The sequence below is a fragment of the Argopecten irradians genome, chromosome 3, assembly GCF_041381155.1.
Source record: "Argopecten irradians isolate NY chromosome 3, Ai_NY, whole genome shotgun sequence".
Lineage (NCBI taxonomy): Eukaryota > Metazoa > Mollusca > Bivalvia > Pectinida > Pectinidae > Argopecten > Argopecten irradians.
Window position 1 is genome coordinate 48556272 of NC_091136.1, and position 25898 is coordinate 48582169.

Here is a 25898-nt window from a genome sequence, read left to right on the forward strand (position 1 = left end):
TTTACCAAATGTTTAATATCTGGACTATAAGATATCATTTGTATTTTTGAATTAAATTTTATATTCATGAATGGTAAAACATTCTATTTCTTTATATTTTCAGTATTTAAACTACAACGAATGTAGAATTTTCGAAACATTTATGTACTTTTACACGTTACTTCCCATATGATTAGGGTACACATCGACTTTGCTGTTGCGTACGATTTTATTACTTGTTGGTAGCGGGGAATAACTCTCTACTTCCGGTTGAGTTTTGGAACCAAGGATTTTGCCGACACGATGTTTTACCACGTATGTTTGTTATGTTTTAAAAGGCTTTATGTGATTAGGTGTCGGTGTACATGTGAAATATTGCACAAAATTTGAATTCATTTCAAACGATCAGTTAAAGATAATTAAGAGGAAATGTTGAGTATTCAATTAACATTAATTTCAAAATAGTGTACAGTAAGCTGGTAGGCCTACGTTAGTGTGGAAATTTTATTTCCCTCACATACATGTACTAAGGTAAAGTATCTTGCCAAAGTTTTTAGTACATCTTCTTAAATTCCTCCTCGAGACTTTTTTTATTCGGACGTTTGATAGATGTCTCTACTTTCAATAAGGAATACATCTACTGTATACTTGTCTGCTAAACTCAAACAGTCAAAGACAGTGCAAGATATGAAAACGATTGTTTTATATTAATACTCAAGACATTTGTTCCTCTCAAAAAACAGACTGTATATAAATCAAAATGTAATTGAAATACTAAGATGATATGTATAACCAATGTTGCATAAATTAATGTAAAATTCAAAACAGGTTTTTGAGAATTCCACTCTTCATACCAGGTACCATCCCATGTGATTGACTGATGAATATGACAGTGTGCTTGCCCTACCAAACTATGGTATATACAATAATAGTACTGTACATCATGTATTCATGTACAAAATACTTAAGATACATGTGTACAGAAGTATGTATTGGTATATCTGTATTGATAAAAAATCTGTTTAACTTTTCTAGGTGTCTCTAGAGCATGAAATTCTTCTCCATCCAAGATACTTTGGACCAAATCTACTGAATATAGTCAAACAGAAGTTATTTACAGAAGTTGAAGGAACCTGCACTGGAAAGTAAGTGTGTCCCAATCAATGAATTAATCATACAGTAATCTTGTGCACTTATACAGAATTCAAAACTCCATTTCCATGCATGGCAATTTTTTCTTAAATGTAAACCACTGTTGTAAAATACCCAGGAAACATATATATATAATTATAAACTCTATCAAAGTCCATTCAGATTGTTGGTTAAGTGCAAATAAGATCCAGGTCTGTTGTTGATAGTCATTTTTTAGTGCTATATACTAGTTACTTTCATCAGTAAATAATACAATATCACTAGTCTACAGATCTAGATCAATCATGACATTATAAGTCTATGAGTGTCTCTGTATTTATATTTGTTTTAAATATCAGTATATGATTCTCATAATTATAAGATTCTGTTTCTCCTCTTGACAGGTATGGGTTTGTTATAGCAGTTACCACCATTGACAACATAGGTGCAGGTTTGATCCAGCCAAGTCGAGGGTTTGTGGTCTATCCTGTCAAGTACAAGGCCATTGTGTTTAGACCATTCAAAGGAGAAGTGTTAGATGCTGTTGTCACTCAGGTCAACAAGGTATTTATAGATATGTAAACTGAAAAGATTTTAAAGATGATAAAATAAACAAAAGAAATCATGAATGTACTTGTACATCTTATAAATCTAGAAAGTAGAATTCTTGATTAAAAAAGGTTTTGGAAATAAAATAAACAAGCAAGAAATGAATAAAAAAGAAATACAGCGTGCAGAGCAATCTAAGAAAATTATATGTTTTGAAACATTCATCATATTTAAAAGAGGATAAAGACAAACTTCTAGCTACCATGACAATTACCACTATTTAATCAATACTGAACGAATCTCTGTGTAAAATAAAATGATCATGGCACTTCCATTATCTTTTCAACTGTTATCTTTTACTTTTTCAGGTTGGATTGTTTACAGAAATTGGTCCGCTGTCCTGCTTTATATCTCGACATGTAAGTAAATACTTCCTTCTTGTTTAGACCATCATACTGTTGTTAGTTATATAATTAATTCTTGCCTAGACCTTCATACTGTTGTTACTTAATTCTTGCCTAGACCTTCATACTGTTGTTAGTTATATAATTAATTCTTGCCTAGACCTTCATACTGTTGTTAGTTATATAATTAATTCTTGCCTAGACCTTCATACTGTTGTTAGTTATATAATTAATTCTTGCCTAGACCTTCATACTGTTGTTAGTTAATTCTTGCCTAGACCTTCATGCTGTTGTTCGTTAATTCTTGCCAAGACCATCATACTGTTGTTAGTTATATAATTAATTCTTGCCTAGACCTTCATACTGTTGTTAGTTAATTCTTGCCTAGACCTTCATACCGTTGTTAGTTAATTCTTGCCAAGACCTTCATACTGTTGTTAGTTAATTCTTGCCAAGACCTTCATACTGTTGTTCGTTAATTCTTGCCAAGACCATCATACTGTTGTTAGTTAATTCTTGCCAAGACCTTCATACTGTTGTTAGTTAATTCTTGCCTAGACTATCATACTGTTGTTAGTTAATTTTTGCCTAGACCTTCATACTGTAGATAATTCACATGATTATTTATGCATTGCATATGATTCCAATAATGAATTCAAAATGAATTTGATTGTGATTAAAAGGTTAATAAAAACAAAAAATTTAGATAATCAGGGTTTAATAGATTTCGCCGTGATTTAGTGACATCAACCTTTCAAAAATAAGATATACATGTCACGATGTTCTTCTATAAATCAACAACAGTGACATTAAACAGTGCTAAACACATTCGTTTTGTGTAAACTTCAAGTGGCGTATCATACAAACTCTTGCACCGGTCACGATATTCTAAGCATCTGATTGACTTTGGAAACCTCCGGAAAAATACATTGCGAATCAGGTTTATGTAGTCAATAAAAGAAAGTGACAAAATGGAAAACTTTTAGTACCGGCCAAAGACGTTTACAGTGTTACTCAGCAGATTATATTTACTTAATTTCACATCATCCTTGGTCCTAGTTATACATATACGTTGTACTATCGCTTACTAACCCCAGTGACCATAGACCGTATTTGCTACGGTTCTAATAAATATTTATGAAATCACCGAGCCTAGCGTAAGAGAAACAGAATAAAAAAAAAACATTATACAATATCAGTCCGGGTTCCTGAGCTCTAAATCTGATAAACCCAGAAAGGCAATCAAGCATGACACAGGTAAGTCACCATGTGCAGAGACTGGACAGTGCTGTAGCAGACAACTATTTTGAACAGCGAAACAAGTCTATTGTATCAATATCAATAAGATAACAAATAAACTTCTATGTAACAAAGAACGCAATTAACAAAGTTCAGTGTAATTTCACATTTATAGTTCTGATGACGTAATTTAAAGAAAATTATTTATTACAATACATCAAGGACATAAACCATCTCCCAAGGATAATGAGCGATAGTGCTACGTATGTACACCCGTTGCCGAAGTAGTTAGCGAGCATTTAATGTCTAACAGACATATTTCTAGTTTTTTTAAATGTTTTCATTATTTCAGTCAATTCCTGCGGATATGGAATTTGACCCTAATTCTAACCCACCATGTTACAAGACTAAAGATGAGGTAAGTTGACATTATGAATCGATGTTAACATAGATGAAGTTACCAAAGATAATTATGTCCTTGTAAGCATAAAAATATTGTTTTAAAACTTGATCCTGATTCTCCATTTTACTTGCTTTGGATATCCATGTTCTGGAAATGTTTTGTTGAATTTTACAGGATGTAGTCATACAGCAAGATGATGAGATCAGAATTAAGATTGTTGGTACACGAGTTGATGCCAAGGACATTGTAAGTAAATTGTCCTGTTAAAATGAGCATGTTTCGATTCATGTTAGCTGAACCCACATATACATGTATATATATAAGGCAAACATTCAGAATTCATTTAATGCTTTAACTAAATTACAAATAATAGGTCACCGGTGTAAAAGAGGAAATAACATTATCTATTTTGAATCAATAGCAACTTCAAAGGAAATATGATGTTCAATTTTGTCTCTTTGATTGTTGAATACTACATCTATTTGAAACTTTTTGTTTGTCATTGATCCAATTACCTGAGTAGTTAGGAAGTGCATGTTTTAGTTAAAGATGCTCCACCGCTGACAAATGGTAATTTTTCACTATCAAAAACAGGAGCAGACGATTTTGTATTTTTCTACAGTTACAAAAGTTACTTACTTTACACCATTACCACCATTGAAAAGTTTGAGCTTCTAATTTTAATTCAAGTTAAAAATATGAAAAACAATTAATTGCATCCCGAAAAAATTTTGTGGTACTTTATCTTTTATGGAATGAAGTGTTGATTGTGCATGCACCAAAGGCAAAATACATTATTTTATGTTATTTTTTGTGTTAATTGGGCATATATATACATGATTAAACAACAATTATTGTTCAAATGATGAATATCATTTTTGCTTTGTCGGCGGTGAAGCATCTTTAAAAAAAGAAGTTTGGAATCAGTTTGTATCTCAAAGATCTTTTTAAGACTTATCAGGCTTGGATGGCAGTTTTCCTGTATGAAGAAAAAAACACAAAAATAATTGTACAATGCTGGTTGGCAAGATTCCTCATTGAATAATATGTGTTACCTCCCCTAGTACATGTAAATATCTTGTATTTTCTCTGTTACAGTTTGCAATTGGGACACTAATGGATGACTATTTAGGTGAGTGGGTTTTCTTACCCAAACAGTTGGTGACAAAATTTTTTTTTTATTTATGTTTATATATTATACCACTATGCTTCATTAGTGTTGTGCTGATGACATGGGCACAAAACTAAGGTATATATACCTGTGGTCAGTGTCATCTATCACATATATATAGTTGTGGTCAGTGTCACCTATCACATATATATAGCTGTGGTCAGTGTCACCTATCACATATATATAGCTGTGGTCAGTGTCACCTATCACATATATATATATGGTGTGTACTCATTTATATACCTGTGGTCAGTGTCACCTATCACATATATATATCTGTGGTCAGTGTCACCTATCACATATATATACCTGTGGTCAGTGTCACCTATCACATATATATACCTGTGGTCAGTGTCACCTATCACATATATATAGCTGTGGTCAGTGTCACCTATCACATATATATACCTGTGGTCAGTGTCACCTATCACATATATATATCTGTGGTCAGTGTCACCTATCACATATATATAGCTGTGGTCAGTGTCACCTATCACATCACATATATATATCTGTGGTCAGTGTCACCTATCACATATATATATCTGTGGTCAGTGTCACCTATCACATATATATATCTGTGGTCAGTGTCACCTATCACATATATATATCTGTGGTCAGTGTCACCTATCACATATATATATCTGTGGTCAGTATCACCTATCACATATATATATATCTGTGGTCAGTGTCACCTATCACATATATATATCTGTGGTCAGTGTCACCTATCACATATATATATATATCTGTGGTCAGTGTATCCTATCACATATATATATCTGTGGTCAGTGTCACCTATCACATATATATATCTGTGGTCAGTGTCACCTATCACATATATATATCTGTGGTCAGTGTCACCTATCACATATATATATCTGTGGTCAGTGTCACCTATCACATATATATATCTGTGGTCAGTGTATCCTATCACATATATATATCTGTGGTCAGTGTCACCTATCACATATATATATCTGTGGTGTCATGTCATATATATATATATACCTGTGGTCAGTGTCATCTATCACATATATATATATCTGTGGTCAGTGTCACTTATCACATATATATATCTGTGGTCAGTGTCACTTATCACATATATATATCTGTGGTCAGTGTCACTTATCACATATATATATCTGTGGTCAGTGTCACTTATCACATATATATATATCTGTGGTCAGTGTCACCTATCACTTATATATATATCTGTGGTCAGTGTCACCTATCACATATATACCTGTGGTCAGTGTCACCTATCACATATATATATCTGTGGTCAGTGTCACTTATCACATATATATATCTGTGGTCAGTGTCACTTATCACATATATATATCTGTGGTCAGTGTCACCTATCACATATATATACCTGTGGTCAGTTCACTATCCATATATAATGTGGTCAGTGTCACCTATCACAATATATACCTGTGGTCAGTATCACCTATCACATATATATACTGTGGTCAGTGTCATATATCCTCATCATATCATATATATACCTGTGGTCAGTGTCACCTATCACATATATATACTGTGGTCAGTGTCACTATCACATATATATATATACTGTGGTCAGTGTCACCTATCACATATATATACCTGTGGTCAGTGTATCCTATCACATATATATACCTGTGGTCAGTATCACCTATCACATATATATAGCTGTGGTCAGTGTATCCTATCACATATATATACCTGTGGTCAGTATCACCTATCACATATATATATCTGTGGTCAGTGTCACCTATCACATATATATATCTGTGGTCAGTGTCACCTATCACATATATACCTGTGGTCAGTGTCACCTATCACATATATATATCTGTGGTCAGTGTCACCTATCACATATATATACCTGTGGTCAGTGTATCCTATCACATATATATATACCTGTGGTCAGTGTCATCTATCACATATATATATCTGTGGTCAGTGTCACTTATCACATATATATATCTGTGGTCAGTGTCACCTATCACATATATATATCTGTGGTCAGTGTCACCTATCACATATATATACCTGTGGTCAGTGTCACCTATCACATATATACCTGTGGTCAGTGTCATCTATCACATATCATATATATATAGCTGTGGTCAGTGTCACCTATCACATATATATATCTGTGGTCAGTGTCACTTATCACATATATATATATCTGTGGTCAGTGTCACTTATCACATATATATATCTGTGGTCAGTGTCACTTATCACATATATATACTGTGGTCAGTGTCACCTATCACATATACCTGTGGTCAGTGTCACCTATCACATATGTATACCTTGTGTCAGTGTCACCTATCATATATATATATACCCGTGGTCAGTGTCACTTATCACATATATATATCTGTTGTCAGTGGCACTTATCACATATATATATCTGTGGTCAGTGTCACTTATCACATATATATATCTGTGGTCAGTGTCACTTATCACATATATATACCTGTGGTCAGTATCACCTATCACATATATATATATATCTGTGGTCAGTGTCACCTATCACATATATATATATCTGTGGTCAGTGACTATCACATATCCTTGTCATGTCACCTATCACATATATATATCTGTGGTCAGTGTCACTTATCACATATATATACCTGTGGTCAGTGTCACCTATCACATATATATACCTGTGGTCAGTGTCACCTATCACATATATATATATATATCTGTGGTCAGTGTCACCTATCACATATATATATATCTGTGGTCAGTGTCACCTATCACATATACCTGTGGTCAGTGTCACCTATCACATATATATACCTGTGGTCAGTGTCATTTATCATATATATATACTGTGGTCAGTGTCACCTATCACATATATATACTGTGGTCAGTGTCACCTATCACATATATATAGTGTGGTCAGTGTCACCTATCACATTTATATACCTGTGGTCAGTGTCACCTATCACATATATATACCTGTGGTCAGTGTCAACTATACATATATATTGTGGTCAGTATAACCTACCAATATTTATACCTGTGGTCAGTGTCACTATCACATATATATATGTGGTCAGTGTCACCTACCAAATTTATATACCTGTGGTCAGTGTCACCTATCACATATATACCTGTGGTCAGTGTCACCTATCACTATGTATATACCTGTGGTCAGTGTCACCTATCATATATATATATATATATACCCGTGGTCAGTGTCATTATCACATATTATATATCTGTGGTCAGTGTCACTTATCACATATTAATATCTGTGGTCAGTGTCACCTATCACATATATACCTGTGTGGTCAGTGTCACTATCACATATATACCTGTGGTCAGTGTCATCTATCATATATATATACCCGTGGTCAGTGTCATTTATCACATACATACAGCTGTGGTCAGTGTCATCTATCACATATGTATACCTGTGGTCAGTGTCATCTATCACATATCACATTTAGATAGCTGTAGTCAGTGTCACCTATCACATATGTATACCTTTGGTAAGAGTCACCTATCATACATATATACTGTGGTCAGTGTCACCTATCACATATATATACCTTTTGTCAGTGTCGCCTATCACATATACCTGTGGTAAGTGTCAACTATCAGATATATATATCTGTGGTCAGTGTCACCTATCACATATATATACCTTTTGTCAGTGTCACCTATCACATATACCTGTGGTAAGTGTCAACTATCACATATATATAGTTGTGATTAGTGTCACATATCACATATATATAGCTTGGTCAGTGTCACCTATCACATATGTGTAAGACCATGTCATTAGTGTTGAAGTACATGAGTTTGGCTCTAAACTATAGACATTTTTTTTCTGTATAATTATAAATGTAATGAATTACATATATATAGAGAGAAAAATGTCTATTGAACCAAACGCCTGTGATTGAAGCATGGATCCTGGTACAGAAAAAGCGAAGCTAATAGATATTTTTTTTCATTTAGTAATGTCGGTGTGCAGGTACAGTGTATGTGTATTGTATGTACACGTCTTTGATATCTTGAAAAGAAACTGCTTTAGGAACTTCATGGTATTTAATAGTTGTTCACATTATGAATTCCTTCTCTTGTACTGTATCAGATTACACTTAAATCTGGTAGAAATTCTGGCAATGATATTAGAAGACTATCTATAGGTGTATACTTGGTCAGATACTAGATCAGGAAATGAAACCATGTTGGATTTTGATTTCATGATAAACCTTACATTAGGTACACATGTGATATACTGGCATACAGCATAAAGTCTATAGTTTTTGTTACAGCTCAGAATTCTGTAGCTGTGCTAATTCTGACCAACAAACAGACAATTTCTAACACATGGCTGTACGTAAATCAGGGTATGAATATTTGTATTTGGAATGATGAGGTTTCAACACGGACCAGTCTTATGATAGTGTATACAGATCTGAATATGGCATTGGTATAGTGTCCACATTATATCAGTATCTGTTTTAATTGTACTAGGTTTGTAATATTTTGCAAAACTGCATAAGATTTGCACGAAAAAGTTACTACCCAGTAGTATTCTTAAAAGACCTTATGTTATGATACGATGTGAAATGCTACAATTTACCAAATATGTTTTGCAACCTTGACCTGATAACCAGGAAACACTTAATTGCTTAAGATACATAAAATTAAGTTGCTACGTCCTTGTGCTACAACACAACCTAACAACACAAGGAGTTTGAACAAATTAAATTTACACTTTCTTAAGCTATTTTCTGGAGGTCGTATTTCACAAAAAAACCCAACTTTTTTTTAGCAATAGTGACCTTTGTAGTTAACATTTTGACTCCAAAAGAAGTATCAGTCTGTAAAGGTTAGTAATCCAACATTGTTTGAAATTTCAACCAAATCCATAATCCATTTATCATTACTCGATTTTTATCTGAGACCAGTATTTGACAGAAAATTCTATTTGAGCAATATTTATACCCGGTAGTTACCTCGTATTTCCTAGCGATTTTATGTATAAAGATTAAAAAAAAAAACATCTATCGTCTGGACATCCAGTGAAAAATGCTATCTTTAACAACAATAACCTTCGTAGTTGACATTTTGATTGGCTACACACGCAATCCGTTCACCTGTAAGTTATCGTCTGGAAATCACCAGCTCGACAGACAGACATACAGACAGACAGACGAAGACCACACTGTAGTCCCTCTGGTTCACCAGCAGGAGGCTAAACACCGAACGTTGCATCACCGAACATAACATGAAATAGATCTGTCACATAAGTCACAGAGAGTACACATACTAGGGATAAGTGTCTTGTTCATGGACAAAGACAAATTGCCGCCTAGGATGGTTTTCTTCCGGATGACACAAAACCTGTACTGTTAGTATGAATGGAACCATACATTTCATACCTGCTATCTAGAATGATTGTCCATTTACATGTACAAAGAGTAAAATAGTTCCATGTAGATATAATTTTAATGTAGCAACATTCTATATTAATTGTACTTTTGACATCGTCTTAGTTCTAAATTAGTGTAAGGATCAATCTCTATACATTAAACTTTTAAAGTGTACCCGGAGAGATTACGATAAATCTCAAGAGGTCTGGGATATGGTATACAAAAAGAACCATATAAAGAACTCATAAATAATTAAGAAGGTTTCCTTGATAAATCATAATTTTATGGATTAGAAATTGTACATAATAAAATATAGTTTAGAGTGAATCTAGAGTGAACGGCCAGATAAATTACATAGTGATTGCTGCCTAGATGAATCCTTTATAAAAATTGTAAAAGGTCAGGATCACGTGGAAACGGCATGATATGTACCCCAATTCTTGTTGTAAATCAGTTAAAAGTTAGATGCCATCAAACTATGTACACCAGAGATTAATTCTACTCCATGACACTGTATTCACTCTATTATCATTTTTAAAGAGCACACTTGATGTCTTTTTTCGTGTTGATTGCTGAGGTCAGGGTTATAGGAAGTTTACTCCTCGGTAGATCGATACCAGAATAACAGGCATGTGTCCAGAATTTCCACGAAATTGGCTAATGAACATGGCTCCCGAGAATCTTGGCATAGAGTGATTGGTTTGGACGGTATTCATTGGAAGTGATGACTTAGATACCCAGGAATAAATGGCTAACATGTATTTGCATGTCAGAATACATGAATGAAAAATATCTTAATGGAGTTCTTTGTGAGAATATGTCAGCAGTGTGATTGTATGGGGTTTGATACCAAATGACAGCTTTAGGGAACGGTGTTCCCGTTGTATAGCAAATAGTCTGGTGTATAATAATTCATACAATATAGCGTAGGATACAGAAACAGTTATACAATGTAGCATTGGATACTGAAACATTTGTACAATGTGGTATTGGATGTTGAAACAGTTGTGACAATGTAGCATTGGATACTGAAACAGTGATATAATGTAGTATTCGCTATGAAACAGTTATACAATGTAGTATGGGATACTGAAACATTTGTACAATGTGGTATTGGATGTTGAAACGTTTGTACAATGTAGCATTGGATACTGAAACAGTTATATATTGTGGTATTCGATATGAAACAGTTATACAATATAGCATAGGATACTGAAACAGTTGTACAATCTGGTATTGAATATTGAAACAGTTGTACTGTACAATGTAGTATTGGATACTGAAACATTTGTACAATGTGGTATTGAATATTGAAACAGTTGTACTGTACAATGTAGTATTGGATACTGAAACATTTGTACAATGTGGTATTGGATGTTGAAACGTTTGTACAATGTAGCATTGGATACTGAAACAGTTATATATTGTGGTATTCGATATGAAACAGTTATACAATATAGCATAGGATACTGAAACAGTTGTACAATCTGGTATTGAATATTGAAACAGTTGTACTGTACAATGTAGCATTGGATACTGAAACAGTTATGTATCAATGTACATGTATTGGATGTTGAATTGAAACGTTTGTACAATGTAGCATTGGATACTGAAACAGTTATATATTGTGGTAATTCGATATGAAACAGTTAACATGTTATACAATGTAGTATACAGTTGGATACTGAAACAGTTGTACAATCTGGTATTGAATATTGAAACAGTTGTACTGTACAATGTAGCATTGGATACTGAAACAGTTATATATTGTGGTATTCGATATGAAACAGTTATACAATGTAGTATAGGATACTGATACAGTTGTACAATGTGGTATTGAATATTGAAACAGTTATACTATACAATATAGCATAGGATACTGAAACTGTTGTACAATCAGGTATTGAATATTGAAACAGTTGTACTGTACAATGTAGCATTGGATACTGAAACAGTTGTACAATGTGGTATTGGATATTTACACAGTTATATATTGTGGTATTGGATATTGAAACAGTTATACAATGTAGTATTTGATACTGAAACAGTTGTACATTGTAGCATTTGATATTAAAACCAGTGGTACAGTGTAGCATTGGATACTGAAGCAGTTATGTAATGTGGTATTGGATACAGGAATATAGTAAAAGAAGTGAATGGGAGATCGTAAAATAGTGTTATAATGATTATAGAAAACAGTGAAAAGGTGATATCTTATGACCAGAAATATATTAAAAAAATTAAACAAATGAAAATAAGATAGGGTCTTTAGGTTAAAACTAATACTAAACTGTTATTTTAAGAGCTTAAATACATATAATACACGTAAAACACATGAAAGAACAACTGAGAATTGGCATAGTAGTCAAAATTGAGGGATACCAAGACCATAAAATAATGGAACAAAAAAAAACAAAAAAAAACAACAGACTAATGATCATGATCAGAGGCTAATAATTACTGGCATAGGATATTGCATATACATATACATATATACGGGTAGCTGTGCATCCCACGTCAAATAATCAAATATTAAACGGAGTTATTTACCGCTGCCATTAATTAAAACGAGCTTCTTAATAAGATCCCGTTTAGGTGTAGGGTCCGTTTGCTAACTGATGTGAGATCCTAAATAGCCAGCAAGAATCACGCCTTTGGTTCTGTAACTATGATTTATGGAAAGTTATACTACTGATACTGTTTTAGACGTAAAAGGCAGCAGATTTGTGATATTTATGGTAACTGATATGGATTTTGGTATGAACTTTACCATCATAAAACACTAGATATAGAACCGTGGACTATATAGGGCTACAGTTGGCCACGGCTTGGTCAGAACGTCTTGGATATATTGGTGAGAGACTGACTGCAGGTGTTCTGTCGATAAAAAGCCTATATATAGCATATTTATTAGTGGGTTCTGTCATAACTTTTGTGCAGCCTGTCACGCAGATTCAGGTAGCTGGACACAACACTAGAAATACTATTAAAATCTTGCAGCATTGCTGTTTCTTATTAGCTGCAATATTGTAGCTCAAAAGACTTTTTGACAGAAAATGGTGTCGTCTTTAGAGCTACAATTGGTGCCTATTACTGCTAATGGAGCAAAGTAATGATTATGCAAACCATTATAAAACGTTTGTTTGCATTTTTATCGTACTTGTTTGATATCGCTTACCTACTAGGCAATAAAACTGAACCACATAAAATATCGAATTCTCATCGAGGCATTATTTTTTTTACATAATACATATGAAGGTCTTTCTGAAGAGAATTTATACGGCAAGTCCACAAATTGTGAATTTGACGTCTTGTGAGCGGTACGGTAGATATTAAGAATGGTAGTTATGCTTGTTTTGGACAAAAATAATATGTAAATGCATGTATACGCATAACATAATTGGAAACCTACAAAAAGTATAGAAGACTATGCCCGAGTGATTTTCGGAGGCAGTGCTCCACTACGACACATAGGGACCAATTCGTACCCGGCCGAAAAGTATAGTAGGCCGGGTACGTATATTCGTTCTAGTTTCTTATTAGAACGTAATTCCAACTAATTTATTTTGCTGTTTAATAACTCAAATTCTTAGTTGAAAAACATCAAATAAATTGTTTACCATAAAATGTTTTATTGTGATTGGTTTATGCTGGAAGCCAAATGACGTCATCTGAATCCACATAATCAATCAAATCCTACCTTCCCCTATTTTCCTATGAATGGAATCTCTCTACCTTTTATGGATACCGATATAAGTATGTCTGAAGGGGTGGCGACAACGTTTGAGAGGAAATCCTTGGGATCAATTGGCATAGATAGGCGAAACTTCTTTCATTTAATCCAGTTAAAAGATGTTGGGACGAGCGTATTGCTCCTCTTATTTATCTAATCATGAGAATTAGAGTTAGTACAATCTAATTTGTTTCTACTGGCTACACAATTGATTGAGACGATGTTTGGCCAGGACATTAAGGCAATAGACTCTTTCTCTTGGCACTTAAAGAAGGACATGTTAGCACCACATGGCTTGCTGGAAAGCTATCTGTACAGAACCACATTCAGTACCAAAAAGGAGCCAGATAAAGAATGAAGTTAACGTTGTAGTTTAGCAGGATTAACCACACTTTCTTGATGTAAAGAAATAAAAAAAAGTAAAGAAGAGCTGATTTGGTCAAAGGGTGACTTTTGGAGATCAGGCGATTGAGGGTTGACTTAGTCTAGTTTGTGTTAGTGGATCCTGAAATATGCATTCAGTTGGGCGTGTTAGAATGGGTTTTGTTAGAGGCTGTTGGTTAAAGGTTTTTTTTATATTGAGAACTATATTTTACGCTATGTCTATACGTCGCATTCTACTAAAGACAATTACCAGTTTTATCATTTTCCTCATGGACGAGATAAGAGACATGCATACCACAGATGGAATGGAGAAATTTCATAAAAACAGAAGACAGATATAGAAACATCTGCCTGTGACCAGTAAAGTACACCGAGAAAGTGTTTAGACAATGTTAGGGCTGAGGGTGCCAGATATTACTGATTAATGACACGTGCCTATAAAGATACAGATCTCAGGCTGACCAGATGGCGTACATCGCTATCATTACACATCTGTATACCGAGCATGTTAAGAAACTTTGATTATAAGCTAGAGTCTGACCTTGTTGTGGCCTTGACTTCTGTCCGTCATTAGGTATTTATATATTAATATGTTTAGGGGATATGATGAAAGACGTGGTTCACTGTTTTATGAAATTTGCAGAGTTATAAAAAACATAAACATGCTCTTTTAAGATAAAATTCATTTAAACAATTGTGAGATACAAAATTCTCGGCTAAACATTCCAGTGTTGTGCAATTCTCGAAATGAAATAATGCCTGTACAAGACATTTTAAAAGATTTATAAACATGAAAACACGCATCTTTTGTGTTATTTGAACGAAAGAGTATTTTATGAATTAGGTGTTTATGTAAGCATTAAACTATCTCCTATGGCATCTATGGTCTATATAGATGCCATAGGAAGATAGTTTAATGCTTATATTTACATTATCAACTCATTTTAGGATCTCTGTATTAAAATTGTTTACGCTATACCAGGAAAACTGTTTGTCAACGACGTTTTAATCCACAAAATGGAACAGCCATTTTGACGGTGATCAGTTGACCTCACCACATCAACATTAGTGACGGCATAGTGTCAGTTATACCGTCATATACTTCACTTTGACTTGGTTAGTTTATATAGTAGAAGTGACAAGTAAATGTTAAATATACTATCATAAACTAATTGTACTTTTGCATTTCAGAAACCAGATAGAGATACTATTTCTAGTAGATTACACCTCTTCGTATTCCAAGGGAGTACCAGACGCAATACTTCAGTTCAACGTAAACATTATTGATAAGAAAGGAATATGTATTAACTTTGTTTAATTTGTATTTATAGGACTGATGAGCTAATGTTTACTTTGTATTTTTGTATTTTGTAGGCCTGGTGAGCTAAACGGTTACTTTGTATTTTATAGGACTGATGAGCTAATGTTTACTTTGTATTTTATAGGACTGTTGAGCTAATGTTTACTTTGTATTTTATAGGCCTGGTGAGCTAATGTTTACTTTGTATTTTATAGGCCTGGTGAGCTAATCTGGACAGCTGTCTCCAGCTCTCGTCATCATTTTCATCACTGGGCACTGTCACTAGATTCATTATCTACACAAGAGTGAGTGAGAGAGATCGAGGACCAAATTTGTCATTTATCACATCTATACGAGGGAGGAATCTGAAAGTGACGCGCATCACATCTACATCAAAAATTGGATTTCGGGTTGACACGTGTCATTCAGTTCACTGATATCACGGATTTGATATCAGTTATCATTCACCATACCCATCTAAGATGGACATATGTCATTTCTTACATCATACATGTGTGTGCGATTGGCACGTGATACTTATTACATTTTCACTATATAATGATCATAGGTTGGCACGTGACACTCGGCAACATCTACAATGTAGACGGATCTATGACACGAGAGACAATCGATCACCACATTTTCTTCGAAGATGGATTTAAAATTGACATATTTCTTTATCATCTTTATGCCATTAAACTTTTGCTGAGATAACACATTACTACCACTTAACCTGCATTTGAAAAAAAGTGGCAATTTTCATATTTGTTACATCTCACTGGGTATTGGAGGGTGGGGGATGGGGGTGGGTAGTCGTCATGAATTTACTGATTATTGTGTGTCATCTATTTGGATCAACAGTTACCACATTTATATTAAAGAAGAATTACAGTTGACATGTGCAAATTTCAGTATCGATCGCACATAAAAACATTCAGAGACCGGACGCGTATATTCGGACATATTTTTACTAAATATTCAAGTATTTTGATAAAATATTCAATGTGTTATCATAGTATTTCTTTTTAACCAGATTTTCTTATAATTGCAAAAGTGTGTTGAAAACTCTCTTTGAGTATATTTGCAATAGTTCTTCTTAATTATGATTTTGTGACAAAACCAATTTATTCTTTCATTATAATTGCACTGGCAAAATAAAAAATAAAATGTGTCATAACCTATATCTTAAAATAATCTACGGAATCTGCAAATATTTTTCGGCGTTCATGCGAAGTTAAGGAAAATTCGTTGGAAAATGAACCCGCGAAAAATCTGTCAAACTGCATGAAATATATAGTAAACTATGACGTGTCCGAAAGCTTATAACCAGTCTTTTGTATAACATCACGGATATCTACTGTTATCTAATAAACTGTCAGAATGGCTTTGTCAAAAAACTTGAAAAACGACAAGAGTGAGATATTGACGAAAAATGTTGTATAGGCAATTAAAACTTAAAATTTAATTGTCGCTAGTGGAGTGCTGGTGTCCATTGTTTAAAGTGTGAGCGTAAGTTTATACTTTTATTATGTTGAATGTATGTTTATTATATGTATTGTAAATGTAAATTTATTCTTTACGAATAAACAATTCGTAGTTATTACTTGGTGTTTTGTTTTAAAGTGTATACGACGAGAGATGCCAGGTATGTATGTTTTCGTGATTATGACTTCTTAAGATCAACATTGAATATTTGTCGGATATTCTCGTTAAGCAAATTAACAGCCATCATGATTGAAACGTCATGGCAATTCTCACGATTTCATAAAAAATAAATATTTATGTTATCCATTTTCAAATATCACGTTTAAGGAACACGAATAACAACGAGAGAAAATATATAGAAACCGAAATTGATCAAGTGAGGACAAAGAGGGATATGTACGGAGAAACATAAACATATAGTGCTGGTCTTCTAGTAACCGTTTTCTGGGTCATAACGACACATACCTTAAAATCTAGGTCAACCCCAGGTTGGATCACTCAATTGCGTGATGGAAGGTAGCATAAAATATTTATTTGAACGGGAAGGAACAGAAAAGCAAAAGTACTGCAGCCTTTATTTTGTATTCAAGGCTTAGTACTAAGATTGTTTCTCCATTATGCTATACATTGGAAATACCGCGGAGACTAGGAAGAATGGGCCGAAGATGCTTTTTGTATGGTAGCTTGGACGAATTACTACCGACATTGTAAATTATCGATAACCTTTGAATGTGTAAGTTGTGTGTATTATTTAACGTGCTGCTTTTGGTTCACTATGTTTTAATGCAAATTGGACGGATAAAGATTAATGTACATCTATGTATCGGATACCATATGTCGTCATCGGCAGATTCGTGATATGTTTAGAAACCTGTCGGTTATTTGTGGCTCCTGATTGGTTTGTTATTACGATGATTTGTGTTTTTAGTAACGCCATACCCAAAGGATATGATTGCTTGGTTATCCAACAAATAATTATGGTTTTTATTTTTTTTCAAAAATTGATTTGAAACCGGAAGATTAATTCCGAGATTGACACTAGTTTTTTGTTAACAGATATTTTGGCTTAATATTGCGGGGATTTTTAAACAGATTTTTAATGGGTTTTTTTCTGTAAACAGTTTGAGTATTGTGAAATAATTTTAAGGACACTATTTGGAAATCAAGCTTGATTTGTAAAGGCTTTTAACTCATTCCACGAAAACAGTTTTTGTTCCAAAACCATTATGCGATCGTTTTATAATTTACAGTTCCCCCTGAGGTACATTTTTACATGTCCTGTACTAGGAATGATTACGTTATTATTGGTCGCCTTCTATATCTTTTTTTTCCGTTTCTGACCATGCAGAGATCGAACCTGCATTGAAAAATCGTGAGAATTTTTTATATCTTCTGAATGCTGGCATCATGGGCTATATTCAATCTTGTGTAGGCCATGGGCTAGGAGGGTCCCACATGCACCCCCCCCCCAAACCTCCGAACCAATATTTTTCTGAACCCTTATGACCCACTGATCACAAATCCAAATGTTAACATTGCATAAGTTGGGATGAACTTCCGGTTATGACGTCATCAAGATGGCTGCCATCTCGAATTTCACTAAAAATTGAAAAATAGTCATAACATTAACATTTTTCAACCGAAGTAGACAAATGAGGTATCAAAATGATCACAATAGAACAACAAATACATATCAGGACCAAAAAAATCCAAGATATGTAGTGATTTCTACGCAGGAAATGAAAAAATCGGATTTAAAGCTCAAAAATGGTGATTTTTCAGCAAATTTTTCATATTTTGTTTGACGCAGCAAAAATGTTACCCAACAGCAATCTATTATTTCTAATAAGTTTTTGACCACTTGTCAATCAGTTTAAGCAACAAAAAACAACCAAAACAAATGTTAACATCGTATAATTTCCGGTTATGACGTCATCAAGATGGCCACCATCTCGAATTTCACTGAAAAATGAAAAATAGTCATAACATTAGCATTTTTCAACTGAAGTAGACAAATGAGGTATCAAAATGACCACAATAGAACAACAAATACATGTCATGACCAAATAAGCCAATATATGTAGTGATTTGAACGCAGGAAATGAAAAAATAATATTTTAAGCTCAAAAATTGTAATTTTTCAGCATTTTTTCATATTTGGCTTGACGCAGCAAAATTGTTTCCCAACAACAAATTGTTATTCACAATCAGTTATTTGACCTCTTATCAATCTGTTAAAACAACAACAACAAAAATATATAGAAATGCAACAGAGATTTGTTATACCATCATTTGGTTTACAAAACATCACCGGATGCGGCATATGACTGAATATAACATTGGCTATTGACGATTTATATCTTAACAAATTTGAATTTAAAGTTGGCTGAATATCTAAGTGGGACTTCAAAATAATCCATTTTCATGCTCGAAATTTTGTAGACTAGTAGCCTCTCAAATTGAATTATTACAGCAAAACGCTAACTAATAGCTATAGGGGTATCAAATTAAAGTTCCGTAAATACCATGAAACTTTTCGAAACATATTGTGTCTTTTAGAAAGAGCACATCCATTGTTTATTTCCCGTGTATAACGCAAGATATAAGATGGTTACTACAGTGTCACATATTTCTTTCACTAGTTCTTAATGCTAATCATTTTCGTTGTGCGTGCTTTCTCGCCAGAGTGTCGTCTTCGACCTCGGTGACCTGATGTGACATTACATTACCGGGTTACCATCGTGGTTCTAACTTGTCAACTGTCCATGGTCAGAGTTAAGATCAGAAACATCGGCTTCAGGGATGTGGGAGCTCTTCCTGTTTCCAACCTAGTTTCACCTAGATTCACATATCGTATATGATGTTCCAGACTTCCCCGGCATGATGGAAAAGACACCAGATCAACATTCTGCGGAGGGTTGAGTTGGTTCTCCTTAATTCGTATGAAGCACAATTCCTAATTCTTGTGAACCTCAGTGACCATAGGTGGCACAGGTGGATTCTTTGAGGTCATAAATGAGGTCTGCAGTGAAGTTTCACTCTTTGCCAAGTCTGGAAAGCACTTTAGAGAACTTTTTACTGGAGAGTCTTCAATGGTCTCTTTGCGCATACACCAGATGTGACACAACCAGCACCTTCAATGGAGTGGGAAAAGTCAGACCAATGAAAAACATTTAACATTTATGCCCTCATTAATGACCTCGATGATATCACCAGTGCCATTTATGGTTGCACGAGGGTCCACAAGATTGATGAATAGTACTTCATACGAATTATGGAGTTATGTGCTAAAGAGAACCAATTCCACCATTGGAAGAATGTGCATCTGGTGTAATTTCCATTATGCCGGAGAAGTCTGAAACAGCATATACGTACGATATGTTAGAATCTGAAAGAGATCCCACATCCCTGAACCTGTTGTTCCTGATATGAACTCTGGTCATGGATGGGTCATAAAAGGCTAGAACAACACTGGTAATGCAGTGTCACATGAGCTCATCGACATCGAAGACGTCGATTTGGCTTTCGACGAATTGGATACTGATATCTCGAGTACTCTGATTCGGACTGCATGTACCAGCTACCAGATATGCCGAGTCTCTTCAGTGGATAGGTCAGTGAGGCGAGAAAGCACGCACAATGATAATGGTTATCATTGAGAACCAGTGAAAGACATATTAGTGACATTGTAGTAACCATATGACATTTTGCTTATGCTATGCATAGGAAATAAACAATGAATGTGTTCATTTTCAAAGACACAAACGCTTTGGGAACTGTTAATGATATTAACGGAAACACAGGCTTAGCTTAGGTTACATTTGTTACGCTATCAGTAGGTGTTGTGTTATTTTTGAGACGCTGCTAATCTATAAAATTGAGGGTATAACAATAATTCTTTTTTTGCATTTCTATATATTTTTGATGTTGTTGTTTTAACAGATTGATAAGAGGTCAAATAACTGATTGTGAATAACAATTTGTTGTTGGGAAACAATTTTGCTGCGTCAAGCCAAATATGAAAAAATGCTGAAAAATTACCATTTTTGAGCTTAAAATATTATTTTTTTTCATTTCCTGCGTTCAAATCACTACATATATTGGCTAATTTGGTCACGACATGTATTTGTTGTTCTATTGTGGTCATTTTGATACCTCATTTGTCTACTTCAGTTGAAAAATGCCAATGTTATGACTATTTTTCATTTTTCAGTGAATTTCGAGATGGTGGCCATCTTAATGACGTCATAACCGGAACTTATACGATGTTAACATTGGTTTTGGTTGTTTTTGTTGCTTAAACTGATTGACAAGTGGTCAAAAAACTTATTATAAATAATAGATTGCTGTTGGGAAAACATTTTTGCTGCGTCAAACAAAATATGAAAAATTTGCTGAAAAATCACCATTTTTGAGCTTTAAATCCGATTTTTTCATTTCCTGCGTAGAAATCACTACATATATTGGATTTTTTGGTCCTGATATGTATTTGTTGTTCTATTGTGGTCATTTTGGTACCTCATTTGTCTACTTCGGTTGAAAAATGTTAATGTTATGACTATTTTTCAATTTTTAGTGAAATTCGAGATGGCGGCCATCTTGATGACGTCATAACCGGAAGTTCATCCCAACTTATGCAATGTTAACATTTGGATTTGTGATCAGTGGGTCATAAGGGTTCAGAAAAATATTGGTTCGGAGGTTTGGGGGGGGGGGGGTGGGAGCATGTGGGACCCTCCTAGCCCATGGCCTAGTGCGTTATCCCATTGTGATGGATATTTGATTGCTTACTTCACATCGACATTCGAGTTTGTCGGTCTGGCTTATTTATCTAATTACTTAATTTATTTTAATTTAACAAAATTCGATTGACACTTCTGCCGGGTAACTTAGTACATTGTAATTGCTTTAGTTTATGACCCAGTGTGATTAACCAAATAACAGACAAGAAAATAAATGAACATATGACTGAAAGGTTATTTTTTGTTACTTAGCGGTCTGCTTATTTACAAAACAATCATTGTTCTTTGCCCTTTTTTCAATATTTTTTTATCTAATTGGCTTAACTGGTTATCGAAATCACATTATGAACGTTGGTGGTATAAATTCTGCTAATTTTCCTCATTGAGTAATTAGTATCTGTTCTACTTTAACAACTACTATATCTCTCACAACACACAAAATATGTTATGATGCTGTTTAATTTACTAGTGGAGTGGCTAAGCATGAAAATCGTTAAAGTTTGAAGAAAGCATGAAACTTTGCATATGGCTTCTTTGGGACATCAGGTTTCAGGAAAAAAATGTACCCAAAAAAATCATGGCCGCTAACGGCCGCCATATTGGTTTTCAAAATGGCTGCCAAAAACCACCTTCTGCGACCCATATCTTACGTTCTATACCAGCTAGAACCAAACTTTAAACGTGTACTCCCATATTTTTGATACTTAGGATCATTCTGGTAGTGTTAAACTTCATGTAGAAAGACCACCATTTTGCATTCCAAGATTGCCGCCAAGTTTATTACATGTGCCTATATCTATATATAATAATAATATGATGATTGGCTACATGCAAATACAGTGAGTATTTATATTTTGTAGCCTTTGATACAAAATAATTCGATTCTTATTTAGTTTTCAAAATGGCTGCCAATCTGAAATTCAAGATGACCGGCAGCATTAAATTAAAGGTACATAAATTAACCGAAACGGCTGATAATATATGAAACATTACTTTAAAACTTGAGTCCCAAATGTTATTAACTTTTGTAAAAATTACAATTAGAATTATTCTCTAAACCAATATGAATAGATGAATTGAATGCAAACGTTAATTTCCATAAAGCGGGTCGTTTATGATCCCCGACGTCGTCCTTATCATTTCATCCTTTCGGACAGGTATCGGACCTTTAACTATTTCAGTGTACAGCAGCTTGAAAAACGTTTATGTTCCACATCTATTTTCATGCCTGAAAGATGATTGTAGTTCTAGAATCAAATTTTACACGAAAGCAATATTTGCCATTCTGGAAAGAACCTCCATACAAGAATTCAGTGTTTTAACTCTAAAAAGAGGCTTGGGCAGAAAGTAAGTTCATATCTAATTAGAGAAAAATTCAAATTGATCTGTGAAATCGTCTATATCATGTAATTGGAACTAACCTTTCCTGAAGGAGATCTTCATTACATCATCACAATAACCTATTGGTATACTTTACACTGTCTACAAATGCAAGATGTGCCAAAACCTTATAGAAGATACTTTAGAGACTCATTGATGTCATTCGGAAGAAATTAAAAGATATGCTATATGATAAACTGAATAGAGCAGAGCAGGTGTTTCCTCAAAATCTCCTTTTTGAAAGTGGAATGTAATATTATTTGCCAGAAGAATGGAAATATTCATGGCGGCTAACGGATATATTTTGGCTAAAGCAAGAAGGCATTCAAGGCTTCAAATTGTTTATCATGACTGCAATTATTTAATGCATATGGATGATATCACACCTCTATTCCTGACCACAGCAAGGGAATTATCAGAAAATGTTTAACCGAAATCACTTTGCCAGTCATCCGAGAGATACTTTGTGTGATGGAGAAATATCAGACCTGCAGGCAGAAGCACTAAATGCAAGGATATCATTTGGGATTCGTCTTCCAAAGGAGGCTTCTCATCTCAGGCAATTTGATGTGGATTCAGGGGAAGATATTCCCTCTATTGTTAATAATCAGATGAAATGTCAGGGAAATTAGTTCGATGGAATCCCGAACGACTCCAACATGAGGAGACTCCACTTCTGGAAGGACTCCCATTAAGTTCATAGCAAGGTTTTGCCAACAAAGCTGGGATGTCTACCTCGTCTGACATAACCCCTTGTGGTACGTCTATCAGTATGACAGAAGTGGCACTAGAACTAACCACAAACAAGTCCTTGAGAAGATAGTCATAAGTACATTTAAGTCAAAACGTTACAGATGTTTGCTGAACCTCTGAGCTAGAACTCCCAATCTCATTACTGGAGATGAAGGTGGCGAAGGCAAGACATGTGATGGTGTTGAATTAAGAACAGATATGAAGCGCTTTGCTAGCAGTGCAGTATATGCAAACTAAATCCACCTAAAACGCATAGCCACCGTCAGGAAAACATGCATACGGCACCAAGTACTTGGTGAAAATATATTGCAGCGATGTAGAACAGAAGAACAATAAGACTTTAAACTAAACAAGTGCAAACTATTGAGATGATAGAGAGTATAAACAATGTTAGGACCACATAAACAGCAAACTTAGTCAGATATTGGTCATCTGGACAACAAACTAACTTAGTCAGATATTGGTCATCTGGAACCTTGCCTAATTTAGTTCTGGTTAACGTCGATATATGACAAAAAGTTGGACCGATAGTTCAGGCTGCTGATTGTGCCACCAAGAACTTTTTGGCGTTCTACAACCCCAGCTCCTTAAAAAAGTATAGCGGTTGCCACGAGAAGGCGCTAAGTGAATTGACAGACATCATGAAAAGAGAAAAAAAAATCAAAGAAGCCCTAGCCACTAAAAGAAAACACTTTCATAAACTTTGCTAAAGGCAGATAGAGATGACAGACGTCTGTATGATCTAAAGAAGGAATTTATACATACATGAGAAATAAGGTGGATTGTGTGTTCTCACCATAAGGTAAAATGTGTGTCTAGATGTTCTCAAGTGGTTATGGATGACTTGACAGTTCCATAGGAGTTACGCTATGAGGAAGGATTTGAAAGGAGGAAGACGAAGTGTTAAGGTTTGGTAAAAGATACCGATATCCTAGAATCTAGGAATGGGTGTTCCTGTTTCCTGCACGTTCAGCTTAAAAGATATTGCCAACATTTATTATGGGTTGTGACAAGAAATCAACTGGATTTACCGCCAAAAACAAGAGAATGTGCCCTATTGATCGCAGTAGAGGTGACAAGGTATGAGTTAGGTGTTATCTGCAAATAGGCAGTGATTTTGTCAATCGCTGTTGACTTGCGACTTTGAGGATGTTCCAGTTGAGAATTCGATAAAGCCTATGAAAGATGATCCTCTGATAACGCCTGCAGAGTTGCAATTTAAGACATTTCATACATATCAACATTTTCAGAGTGTTAACTTGATTTTTTGCTCGATCACTTACAGAGTGAAATACGGAAACAACTTTAATCTAAACGGCCATCTTGGATTTCAAAATGGCGGTCATGATGAAATTAAAATAAGAATAAAATCATTTATGTATCAAACACTACAAAAATATAAGTACTCTCACTATATTTGCTTAAAATTAGCTTATATAAATGCATTATATATAAAGATATAGTTCGAAAAGTTGGCGGCCATCTTGAAATACAAAATGGCGATCCTTCTACCTGAAGATTAACGATACCAGAACAATTATAATAAGTACCAATAATATGGGTGTACACGTTTAAAAATGTTAATTTGATTTTTGCTTGATAATTTACAGAGTGAAATTAGGAAACAACTTTAATTTAAATGCCATATTGAATTTCAAAATGGCGGTCATGTTGAAATTGAAATAAGAATCAAATTATTTATGTATCAAACACTACACAAATGTAAGTACTCTCACTATATTTGCTTAAAGTCAGCTTATCCATTTTAATGCATTATATATTGAGATATAGCTCACAAAGTTGGCGGCCACCTTGAAATACAAAATGGCGATCCTTCTACATGAAGTTT

General features: G+C 34.3%; 1 protein-coding gene across 1 annotated transcript; it reads left to right on the forward strand.

Moving 5' to 3' along the window:
- Positions 1–209: 209 nt before the first annotated feature.
- On the forward strand, positions 210–17292 carry LOC138318903 (DNA-directed RNA polymerase II subunit RPB7). Its single transcript, XM_069261713.1, has 8 exons — positions 210–294; positions 1015–1124; positions 1515–1674; positions 2028–2078; positions 3655–3720; positions 3880–3951; positions 4804–4837; positions 15905–17292. Exons 1-8 carry the CDS (start codon positions 283–285, stop codon positions 15916–15918), a joined length of 519 nt encoding a protein of 172 aa, XP_069117814.1. The 5' UTR covers positions 210–282; the 3' UTR covers positions 15919–17292.
- The last annotated feature ends 8606 nt before the right edge of the window (positions 17293–25898 follow it).